Source organism: Leucoraja erinacea, chromosome 32 (genome assembly GCF_028641065.1).
Source record: "Leucoraja erinacea ecotype New England chromosome 32, Leri_hhj_1, whole genome shotgun sequence".
Taxonomy (NCBI): Eukaryota; Metazoa; Chordata; class Chondrichthyes; order Rajiformes; family Rajidae; genus Leucoraja; species Leucoraja erinaceus.
Window position 1 is genome coordinate 19453690 of NC_073408.1, and position 12821 is coordinate 19466510.

At 43.1% G+C, this 12821-nt stretch overlaps 1 protein-coding gene across 1 annotated transcript in view; it reads right to left on the reverse strand.

Annotated features, from left to right (window-relative positions):
- Positions 1-538: 538 nt before the first annotated feature.
- Positions 539-12821, reverse strand: part of slc37a2 (solute carrier family 37 member 2) — a 44385-nt gene continuing 32102 nt past the window's right edge. Inside the window, exons 8-15 of the mRNA XM_055660845.1 lie at positions 12564-12601; positions 10756-10902; positions 9829-9919; positions 7761-7823; positions 4792-4877; positions 3173-3221; positions 1153-1226; positions 539-697 (exon numbers count right to left, since the gene is read on the reverse strand). Of these exons, the coding sequence (XP_055516820.1) occupies positions 554-697; positions 1153-1226; positions 3173-3221; positions 4792-4877; positions 7761-7823; positions 9829-9919; positions 10756-10902; positions 12564-12601 (692 nt within the window). The 3' untranslated portion in view covers positions 539-553. The remainder of the gene's footprint in view (positions 698-1152; positions 1227-3172; positions 3222-4791; positions 4878-7760; positions 7824-9828; positions 9920-10755; positions 10903-12563; positions 12602-12821) is intronic.

Below are 12821 nucleotides of genomic sequence, written 5' to 3' on the forward strand. Positions count from 1 at the left end.
TTCTCAAAATGAACAAAAATTCTATCCTTGGATTTTCTCCAATAATTTCCTTACAACTATCACAAATCTCATTGGTTTTGAGGAAAAGCTTTTTTTATACCCCAACTAGAATTTTTTACAGACTAGAATGCACTGCCTGAAGAGGTGATGGAAGTTCCATGGTGACCCAAGGAAGAATTGGATAAATACATGATGAGAATAATTTGCAAGGCTTCTGAGAAAAGACCAGTGAATAGAACTAAAACTAGTGCAGGCATGATGGGACGAATGGCCCACTTCTGTACTGCAAACATTTCATAATTCCACCATAAAGTAATTTAACTTAATGGACAGTATCTTCATTTGCTGACATAAACATAACTACTTTCATAACAGAATTATAAGATGGGCTATTTTTAAAATCGTATAACTCTGAGGCTATTTTTAAAACTGTATAACTCCAAGAAAAGTAATAGGAAATAAGTTAAAGTAAACCACATCAATAAGATAACACAAAATACTAGCAGTACAAAGTACTTAAAAGCAAAGATTTAAAATGATTAGCTTATGCGATTCACATTAAAAAGTTAGCTCGCATCCTTGTCAGCAGAACTGGACAAAAGTTAACTGTAAACTCACCAATTGAGCCTGTTCCATCGATGATTGCGGTAACAGTCGACAAAGCTTTAGCATTTCCTTTCAGACACTTGTGCGTTCCCTGGAGACAAGATCACAACCACAGCTCTACTTATTATGACATCCTCTTTGTTTATAACTTTGGAGATACAGTGTGGAAACAAGTACACTAGCACAATCCTACACACAAGGGAGAATTTACAATTTTTATCAAAGCCAATTAACCTCCAGCTTGGGAGGAAACCAGAGCACCCAGAAAAATCCCACATGGGTCACAGGGAGAATGTACAAACTCCACACAGACAGCACCCGAAGTCAGGATCAAACCCGGGTCTGTGGCGCTGTAAGCCAGCAACTCTACCGCAGTGCCACTGTGCCGCCCAATTGTTAATGCACAATTACTTGTACCCCACTCTCCTTTTCAAAAAAGCTCAGATCCCAAGATAACCCATGTTAAGGAAGGAGGCAATTATTTTAGCACTATGCCACCATGACTCGCTCTCGTCCCCACCCCCTGCAGCACTGAGAGCTCCTCACCAGATCAGCTGCCACTGCAGTTGTGATTAGTGCATATGGTCCATTCACCAGAGCTCCACAGAAGATCAACATTCCTGTCAGGCAAAAACAAAAATCACATCATTTAGAAACAAACGCAGGCTAGGACTATTTGGTCTCATCACATCGCTGGGCCACCAGAAAGTACTTCACAAAGAATGAAAGAATGTTTGGTGGCATAATGTGGAAAAGGCAACGGCCAGTTTGTTATAACTCATCCCTCCAGTCCCGGTAACATTCTTGCAAATCATTTCTGCATACTTTCAAGCTCAATGCCATCCTTCCTCTGGTTGGGTGACCATAACTGCATACAATACTCCATGTGTAGTTTCACCAATAGCTTGCGTGGTTGTAACACGACATCCCAACTTCTGTATTCAAGGTGCGCCCAGTAGATGCGCAACTACAGGTACTGTGACAGGATACACCTGAGCCTGTGCAATGGCAACTGCCGTGTTCTTCATCATCTAAATCTGCAGCGAGCAATGAACACAGCCCTATCCATCACTTCCATCCAGTCCATCTTGCATAAGGAAGTCAAGGATCCCTGAAACCTTGGCTATATCTCCTTTTTCCCTTCTACTTTCTGGGAGAAGATACAGTAGCCCGAAAGCCCAGATGACCAAACTTAAGAACAGCTTCTCCCCCCACTGCCATTAGACTCCTGAATCAATCATTTCTTTCACACCCCTTTCCCCAGAGATTCTGCCATACACCCTTAACACCTGCATATATTCAGTTATTCCATTACTGAACTTTAACGTTTAGCATAACGACACCACAATTTTGCTCCGTTTTGTTGTTTTGCCCTTATTGTTACATTTACAATTATGTATGTATACCGTTTACGCGACGAGCTTCATGCAAACAAGGAATTTCACTGCATCCCGGTCTATATGACAATAAACTAATCAGAATCACAATTCACGGATGTTTCATGCCAAACCCAGGAGAACAGACAGGGTGTGCACGAAGGAACTGCAGGTGCTGGTATACACCGAAGATAGACACAAAATCCTGGGGTAACTCAGCGGGTCAGGCAGCATCTCTGGAGACACCCTTCATCAGAGGTTTAACGTCTAATTGAAAGACAAACATCCAAAGCAGCATAGTACTACCTCAGGCAACACTGGATTGTTAGCGTGGTGGAGTCCCCATCCATAGTACAAGACATCTCCTCCCATTCACTTTGCATGATTTACATGAGATCATTGAGACATCAACTTTTCTTTCCCAAACATTGCTCAAGTGATGAGAGAGGGCTTTATACCCAGTCACTCAGAGAGTCACGGTGGTGGAATGGGTCAGTCTCTCAACACGTAGCCCAGACCCTTGGAACGTGCCTGAATGCAACATTCTGACACAGGAAGCCGTCCGTAACCCTTCCCTCCAGCCAATTTGGCTATTATACACCACAATCTCAAATAAGCTCGGAACCACAGACTATTATTTTTATTGCTGCACTATTATTGTGCGTACGTGTGTGTATGTATCTATACAGTGTACTATGTTTACATGTTCTGTTGTGCAAGTAAGAATTTAATTGTTCTATCTGGGACATATGACAATAAAACACTCTTGACTCATGAAGGCGTGTGCCAGCACCGACCTCATCACAGCCAAAATACTGATAAAAGAGAAGACAAAGGGGTGCAAGTAGTGGAACCTGATAAGGAAGGAAGGAAGGTGGAGAGGAAGGGAATCATACAAGTATGGAGGTGATTTTAAGCACAATAATGGTTTTGGGCTGTCTCATTCTATACACATTATTCGATGAGTAAAAGGGTACAGATCCATTCACAATAGAATCTAATAATACAAATGCCTCACCAGCACAGGAAGTGGTAAACAGCACATCAGTCCATTGGCCCACTCCAAATAAGATCACAATTTGATCACACACCACAAATTTCTGGGGTTCTATTTCTTAGAAATTACCAAATGCAAATTATTAAAGCAAAATCATATGATTCAAAAACAGACGGATTCAAAAACAACTCACCGATAATTGTTGCAAGTCCATTTTTCCCAATATAGTTATAAACGAAGAGCTGAAAGGAGAAAGGAAAAGTGACATGAGCACTGCGGTTGTAATGGGCCTTTCCCACTTAGGCGACTGTCATAGTTGTAGCAGGTTGCTGAATAAACAGCGATGCGAGGTGATTTTTTAGGCGACTGCCGGCGAATAAGACAATGGAATTCACCGAAGTCAGCACCTACGTTAACCCTACGACAACCTACGACAGCACCTACGTCAAGCTACGCTCATTGGCGGCAAACCCACTATCGGCGAAAATTTTCAGCATGTTGAAAATCCAGTGGCGACCCAAAAGATGCTACGACTCTTTGGGCGACTTTAGGAGACGACTCACGACCTGTAGGTGATACCCCGGCGACCATGTGGCAACAGGCATAGTCGCCTGTAGTCGCCTAAATAATCGCCTAAGTGGGACAGGCTCTTTAGGTGTTTAGGCCATTTAAGTTCTAGTGCGATTAGATTTGAAATTCTTGGGTTCATCATGACACTACAGACAAATCCCTATTTCCAATCACTCAGTATGCATTTTAGGCAAATAAAAAAATCTCAATATCCAGGTTTCCAATTAACAAGATATTTTCTAACTCCAACATGAATTCCCCATTATGTCATTCTTGGCAAGAAGATTTACCTGAGCAGCTGTCAGTGCTTCATCGAGCACAATGCAACACTACTGACACTGTCCAATACTATTCAAGAGTATGGGACAATGGGCAGGTGACACCCTTTGGTAATCCAATTCCCACATTGCACACTGGCCCAAATTATAAAGGAACCTGGGCCAGGACATGGATCAAAGTACACGACATTTCACTTACTATTTACGTTTTCATGTTCCTTACCGTATAATATCACAGACTTAGTTTCTATAGACTGGTTCACATTTTGGAAACATTTTCAGCCTGAATATTTAAGACCATTGTGTATTTCCTCTGGGGTTAGGTTCAAAGAAGTTGGACCTATGGTCCAATGCCCTCGAAAGAAGCATGGAGGAGCTTTATATAGTCACAAAATGATACAGCGTGGAAATAGGCCCTTCTGCACACACTGTTACACCAATGCCACTCTGACTCATTTAATTCTAGAAAAAAAAACAGTTCAGGTGCATTCAACGTTACCGATCTAGAATATCCATCATTCATCATGTGAATCAAGCATATTCAGATTCAGATTCAATTTTAATTGTCATTGTCAGTGTACAGTACAGAGACAACTAAATGCATTAATATGATAGTCATAGAGCACAGAACAGGCCCTTCAACCCAACATGCACATACTAACCAAGATAGCCCATCTACACTAGTATCACCTGCTGGTGTTTAGCATATATCCCACTAAACCCGATGGGTTGGACCAATTTCTTTCCAGTCATGTAACTCTATTGACTAGACCCAAATATGTGTTGGACAGGCAGATTTAGAGTGAATAACAGTGGGTTTGGTGTTAAAGTCAGTGTAACAGGAGAAAACAGATTTTCTTTGCAAATTAGCTGCTTTGACAAATTTCTTCATCCTGTATCACCCCCCGAATCGCCCCCACCCCCCCCAATCCCCTCACCCTGCCCAAAAACAAACTATTCTTACCATAGGAGCAGCCACGATCAACATAACCCAGCATGTGGTGGCCCGTCCACCAGTGTAATCAGAGATGATTCCAGCCAGAATCCCACCTTCATGGACAGAAAGAGACAGTGAACAACCTGCACATCTCAAAATTGGGGGAAATTAATACCAAGAACACACTTTGTGTATGGTATAAAATTACAAGGGATTGCAGATGCTGGCTTATACCAATAGACAATAGGTGCAGGAGTAGGCCATTCGGCCCTTCAATGTGATCAACCACTATTAGTACTCCAAGACAGACAAAATGCTGGAAAAATCAATGGGTCAGGCAGCATCTTTGAAGAACATGGATAGATGACGTTTCAGGTCAGGACCCTTTTACAGACAGAAGTCGTCTTCAGGGTCCTGATCTGAAATATCACTTCTTCAGCCAGAAGATGAGCCCTGACTTGAAATGCCGCCTAGTTGTTTTCTCCAAAGATGTCGCCTGACCCGCTGAGTTACTCTAGCATTTTAAGTCCATCATGTATGTTGCGATTTGCCTCAATAGCACCCAGAGCATAGCTTTTCACTCCATCTTGATACACGCATATACAATAATAAAACAAACCACGCCACTCTTCCCGGCACCTCGATTGAAAGCTACTGAAGAACCAGCCACATTCCTGAGAGTTTGAAGGAAAATGTGAATGGTGAGATAAAGTAGTGTTTTTAATAGGCAAATAGATCAAAGGTGAGGAAATCATTGAAAATCTGATGAATTAAAAAGGATTCGACCAGCCCCGAAGCGGGGTTCGATCGTCCGGTGCAGGGGAGCTGACATCCCCCCGATGCAGGAGCTGATCACCTCGACACGGAGGCACCGTCTCCGGCTACGGGAGACGACATCATCCCGTCACCAGAAGGCTCGAGGCCCCTGACCGCGGGAGAGCAAAGGAAAGAGATTGAACTTTTTTTTCTCCTTCCATCACAGTGAGGAATGTGGACGAGTCACTGTGATGGATGTTTATGTTAAAATGTGTTTTGTGTGTTCCGTTGAATTTTATAAGTATGGCTGACTTGGCAAATCAAATTCCTCGTATGTTGCAAAACATACTTGGTTAATAAAGTATGATTGTGATTGTGATTATTAAGTGTGGCAAAAGAAAACTGGATTGCTTTACAAGACTCCATCCTGTTGCAAGAATGGGACTGTAATGCTAAAAAAATAAGTGTAAAGAATAAGGTCATGGATTGATGATTTAAATCAGAATATTACAGAATTTTTCTCACTGAACAGTATGGCTGTGAAATGTACATCCCCAATCAAAGACTGGGCCAGGCTCTATGCTGTTATTCATGATTATGTAGGAAATGGAGTCTATGGTAACGAAAACAGAGCACTTGCAATATTCCATTCCACTCCGAACTCCGCCTCCGTCATCATTCTCTTTTGTTTCAGATTCACTGCCTTGGAAAGTCATTGAGATGAAGAGACATGGAGAGGAGGAGGAATTTATTTAACCAGAGGGTAGTGAATCTTTGAAACTCATTGCCACAGAGGGCAGTGGAGGCCAAGTCATTGGGTATTTTTTAAAGAGGAAACCGACACCCTTAATAATCAAGAACCTATCAAAGTTTTCAGGGAAAATGGCAGAGAATGGGGTCAAGAGGGAAAAATTGATGAACCATGATCAAGTGGAGGAGCAGATTTGATGAACCGAATGGCCCAATTCTGCTCCTGTGTCTTATGAGGCCAACAGGCTCCAATTGAACGTAATCTGTTCTTCCTGCTCAACAGCACAGAGGCAATGATCACCAGGAGTAGTTACAGTGCAGGTAATCAAATAATTGAAAATTCAGGGAATTGAGAGTTATGGGGAACTGTTACAGAAGAGAAGTTGAGATCTGTTCATGATTGTATGCGGCAGGCTTGAATAGTCTGGTGATCCATTCATGTTCCTTATTTTAAAATAACTTGAAGATTAAAACACCGTTATTTTATTCCATAGAGATGGAAACAAGAAGCTGGAGGAACAGCACCTCATATTCCACTTGGGGAACATACAACCAAATGGTATGAACACAGAATTCCCTGATTTTAGGTAACTAACCACAAACAATCCCCAAAGCCCCTCCCTCCTTTTTTCCTGAGCCCCACCACACCTCTTGCACCCCACTTCTACCTAATTCCCTTTCTCTAGATTCAGTTCTCAGATCTTCTCTCCTCAGCTCACACATTTTGTCTTTTCATCTCTGATCTTTGTCCAAAAAACCTCCCTCACCTGTATCCACCCATCACTCGCCAGGTGTCCTGTCTCTCCTCCCTTCCAGCTCTCCACTCCCCTCCCCCAGCCTGCCCAACCCAAAACGTCACCTATCCATGTTTTTCAGAGATAGTCAGACCTGCTGAGTTACTCTGGTACTTTGCATCTCCTTTAAGCTTGGTAGTGTTGCTGCCATAATTCATTTCAACGATGCATATATTTGAATATAATAATTCCCCACCCTTTAGACTGCACTTTAGACTTTAGGGATACAGCGCAGAAAAAAGGTCCTTCGGCCCACCGACCAGCGATCACCCTGTACACCAACACTATCCTACACACTAGGGATAATTTAGATATTTTACCGAAGCCAATTAACCCACAAACCTGAACGCCTTTGGAGTGTGGCAGGAAATCAAGGCACCCGGAGAAAACCTACGTACCCCCTTAATCAGGATCAAACTCAGGTTTCTGGTGTTGCAAGGCAGCTGCTGTACCACTATACCACTGTGCCACCCAACTTTTTTTACTGTGGATAAATACACCTTGCTTTTATTGGGAAGAGTTGCTGCTTTTTCCCAGCTGTTTAAATACTCTTTCTTTCTTTTTGAAGTAAACTGCTTTTATTTGCTCTGCATATTTAGATCTGCAGAGGCCCCAATCCCTCCTCCAATTAGTTGCCTTTTGCAATGTACCCTCAGCCTGAAAAAAAGTCTACATGTCCACTTAACATAAACGTACCAATGATGCCACCGACATCAAAGAGTGTCGAGAGATCGCCAGCAGCTTTGGGATTCAAATGAGCTGAAAGATAAAAAACAAATATATCGTGAGGTAAACTTGTTAAACCTGGCTGTAAAATGTTTCAATAAGTCCAATGCAAAAACTTGTTCTCATTTTCCTATCCGATGAGCCATGACTCAGAGTTGCTAAAACTCTCAAAATCAGATGCATAGGAGGCCCAGTCTCACTCTTGGCGATACAACAAACTGCAGATGCCGGTTTACAAAATAGAAACAGTGCTGGAGTAACCCAGGTGATCGGGCAGCATCTCTGTAGGACATGGATAGGTGACATCAGGTTCAGACTGAAGGGTCTCGACCTAATATGTCAGATTTCCACGTTCTCCAGAGATGTCGCCATTGAGTTATTTTAGCACAGAGAGAGACGTTACTCTCTGAGAGACGGAGACATTTCTTTTGCAAGCTGGTTTCATCATCTAGGGTGTTGAAGATAGAAGCACTTTATTTCATTACTTTAGATTCAGGTACACAAGACTTGGTAGACAGAGGTGTTGAACCTATGAAGGTGAAATGCTAGAGGAAAGTATTAGTTAATTGCAATACACCGAGGAACACTGATGCACGGGGGGAATGTCAGGGTGCACGTTGACAGCACCCCGAGAGTGGCAACACAAATAGAGTGGTTAAGGTGGCGTACTGTATGCGTGCATGTGTTGTGTATAAACATCACAGAAGTCATGACGCAGCCGTATAAAATGTTAGTCCGTATTTGGAGTAGTGCATGTAGTTCTGGTCAATGTATTACAAGGAGGACATGAAGGCTTTGGGAAGGATACACCAGTGTGGGGCCTGAATTAGAGGGTATTAACTATGAGAGCTTGGAATATGTTGGACTGTTTCTGCTGGAGCATTAGAGGCAGAGGATAGGAGTATATAAACGCATGGGAGGCATAGACATTCAGATTTTTTTTTTTTGGGGGGGGGAGGAAGGAAAACACTAGGAGGCATAGATTTAAGATGAGAGGGGGAAAGTTTAAAGGAGGTACGTGGGAAGAAGTTTTTTTTTTTTTTTTTTTTAAACACAGAATGGATGGTGCCTGGAATGTGATGGACTCAGATCTGATTGTGGGGTTGAAGAAGCTTAAATGTAAGTATACATAGAATGGTTGGATGCAGGCAGAAGGGAGTTGAAAAGAAGTGTACGTGACATTTTTTTTTTTTTTTTTTAAGCGTTAGGTGCTTGGAATAGACTGCCAGAGAAAGTGGTGGAAGCGATGTTTAAGGGACATTAGGCAGGCAGACGAACTACTGCAAATTGGCCTTGGTGTGTAGAATCGTGCAAGTGCAGTGGGTGTTCACTGGTCGGCGTGGACTCGGTGGAGCGAAGGGCTTATTTCCACGCTGCATCTCTAAAAGTCTAAAGAGAATCTGATGATGTGGGAGAAATGTTCCCTCTCGATTTCAAGGGAGATCCCAGCAGTCCTGAGCAAGGTGTCGAAGATAGACACAAAATGCTGGAGAAACTCAGCGGGTCAGGCGGCATCTCTGGAGAGAAGGAATGGGTGACGTTTCGGGTCTCGACCCGAAACGTCACCCATTCACTCTCTCCAGAGATGCTGCCTGTCCCACTGAGTTACTCCAACATTTTGCGTCTATCTTCGATTTAAACCAGCATCCACAGCTCCTTCCTACACACTGTGTAAGGTGCCCTTGGCTTTGTTGTGTAGGATGTTCACACTTCTCTCCCTCAATGCATTTCCAACTTCCACCAAACATGCAGGGCCACCACAGGCATCAGCTAGCTAGTGGTTGTCTGCAAATCCATGGGCTTCATGGTCAGAACATCCCAACCCCTTACAGCATCTGTGGATAAGAAAGCCCCTGCAGCAGCTGATGCTCTCCCCAATCCCCACCCCCTCCAACCAATAATCATTGTTCCAAGTCACTGTGATGCATTTCTATCCTTCCTTGCCAAAGCATCAAAATGGTTCTCTATTCCATTAGGCACTTTAGAATCTAACTGGCAAAACATTTATTTTTTTTTTCAAAGAACATGAGCTACTCACCCACAGATGAAATGTAGAGCGGCAACCAGAAGAGGAACGTATAGCTGACAAGTTTGGCAAAGAGTAAAGCCAGTGAAAACTCCACCACGCCCTGTCCGAACAGGAAAAGCAGCTTCAATTAACGGCCATGAAGGAGCTTCACGACAATACCCTCCACTCTCTCTCCCACCGCCTGTATACTCATACAATAACAGAACGGAGACAGAAGGAAGTGCAGATGCTGCAATCTTGTATAGAACGTAACGGATGGAGTACTTAGCAGGTCAGGCAGCATCTGAGAGTCCGAAGGAGGGTCTCAACCAGAAATGTGACCTATCCATTCCTTCCACAGATGCTGCCTGACCTGCCAAGTAACTCCAGCATTTTGTGTTTCCCAATCGTTATCAATACATATTGTCCTGGTTCCCAAACAGGAGAGAGGAGGGAGGCAGGACAAGCTATCTGTAAATGGACTTTACCTTGCACTGAACATTATTCCCTTTATCCTGTATCTGTACACTGTGAATAGCTTGATTGTAATCATGTATAGTCTTTCCTCTGACTCGATAGGAGGCAAGAAAAACAGCTTTTCACTGTACCTCAGTACACGTGACAATCGGTGAACGCAGGCAAGGGGAGATGGTTGGACAAATGCCAGAGATGAAAAAACAGGTGTGAGACAAAAGGATTGTAGAGTTGCAAATTGTGAAGCCGGAGGAAGGAATGTAGGTGGAGGGGTGAAATTGGAGCACGTTCAGGTGGGGCACAGGGGAGTGGCTGGTTGGTCGAGGTTCCCAAAAAGGTACAATGTCAAATGTAATATTCAATATATAAATTTGTCAGGCCAAAGTTCACCAATTTTACGACGATATTTTTCACAGGATTGACCATCAGCATTTAACGCAGGAAGTTGACATTTGCGGACCGGCCAGGGTCCTTGGTACTCACAGGTATCTTCAGTGCTCCCACGAAGCTGATGGCCGAGGGCTGGACGCTGTTGAAAATGGGGTTGACGCTGCCCTCATCGTTGTTGAGGCTGGTGAAAATCTCATCCTCACTGTCCTGGCGTAACAGCGGCTCCTGCTCCGTCTGGTCCTGTAACACACGGCAAGGCCTCCATTTTCATGCAACATTTAGAAGACCCTTGGCCAGGTACGTGGAGGACAGGTTTAGAGGGGTATGGGCCAAATGACACTGGCGTAGATAGTCTTTCCACTGCGGCACGAGTCTCGGCTCACAAGAGCTTTTCACTGTACCTCGGCACACTTGACAGTAAAGTAAACTAAAAACTAAACTGGGACATCTTGGTTAGCACGGACGAGTCGGGCTGAAGAATGATCGTTGAAGGACATGATTAAGAAATCACTAGCATACAATGGTGAATAAAATAAAAAAATAAAAAAACACCCTCATCTCTCTCAAGCACAAATTTAAAAAATGTCTCTAGAACCACAAAATGGTGCAGCTATTAGAGTTGCTGCTTCAGAGCTCCAGTTCTTATCTATATTCAATCCCTGTTGCTATTTGAGTTTGGATACTTTTGCAGTGACCATATTGATTTTCCCATATATATTCTGGATTCTTCCCTTTTACAAAGACGTTGGTTGACAAATTAATTGGCTGCTGTAAAGTGCCCCAAATGTGCAGGTGGGTGGGAGAAAATGGTGACCACAAGACATAGGAGCAGAATTAGGCCATTCAATCCATTGAGCCCATTCCACCATTCAATCATGGCTGATTTATTTTTCCCTTCTCCTCTTAACTTTGATGCCCTTCATAATTAAGAATCTGAGAGAGCGGATGACGATGTGGGAAAAATAGGTTACATGGAAAATCCATGGGAGTTTGGGATTACTGTGAGACATCATAGTGATGGGCTGAAATCGCCTCCTTTTATGTCACAAATAAGATATAGAAATATAAAGGATGGCCCTATATTTTCTGCTATGAATATCACAGTTTTAATTGCAAACAATCACATGGATTCCGCAAAAATTGGGTCACCAGTAAAAACGTGAACCCCTTTCCTTCTTTCTCCCCACCAAATAAACTTGCAGTGTGAAAGCACTATCACAATGGCGTCAAACTTATTTCATCCATGGCCAAAAATTGATCATACATTTGGACGTATGGCTCATATTTTAAGATAGGACATTAAATTAATTCATAATTCTGTCAAAATGTTTTGAGCGTTTAAAACACTTTATTTGGCTTTTGCAGCTTATTAAATCACAAAATTAAAGCTTTTAATAAAATTCAAATTAAATCATTGACAACAAAACTAAAGCATGAAATGAAAGTGTTTGGGAACCCATGGATAGGATACATGAATAGGACAGGTTTGGAAGGATATGGACCAAATGCGGGCAGGTAGGACTAGTTGGCCGGTGTGGGCAAGTTGGGCCTAAGGCCAAGTTTCCACACTGTATCACTCTATAACCCCTGACAACATAGAATTCGTCACAGCCCAATTTTGGACCACAGCTGGGTGTTGGGAAGCACCGCACTGTCCCATTTTGCTGGATCTCAATGCCCATAGAGCACAGGAAGCACCAGAGGTCAACGAGGTCCATAACAGAGTGGAAGGCAGCACCGGCAGAGTCACACGGTGTGGAAACAGGCCCTTCGGCACAACTTGCCTACTCCGACCAACATGCCTCATGTAGATCACAAATGGCTGGGGTTTGATGCAACTATGCGAAACCTACTTCATCAGCTTTAGTGGCAAGATATAGTAAAGTGGGCAATCTGCTTACGTGGTGTTGAGGGGAAGTGCAGCCCACGTCTTCAGGGTCTGTGGAGAAAAGGCAACAAATAGTTTGTTAATTCAGAAACACCAAACATTAGAGGCAAGCTCTTCAACTCTGACATGTTTATTTAAAAAAATTAGGCTCATCCTAAGGAATTGTTTCCCTAATCACAGCAGTCACACAAGCCAGTTCAATAAGGCTGATGCCAAGATCATCAGAGATATCTCTCACCCTCACCTGGTATCTAAAAGGCAGGTGGGAGCA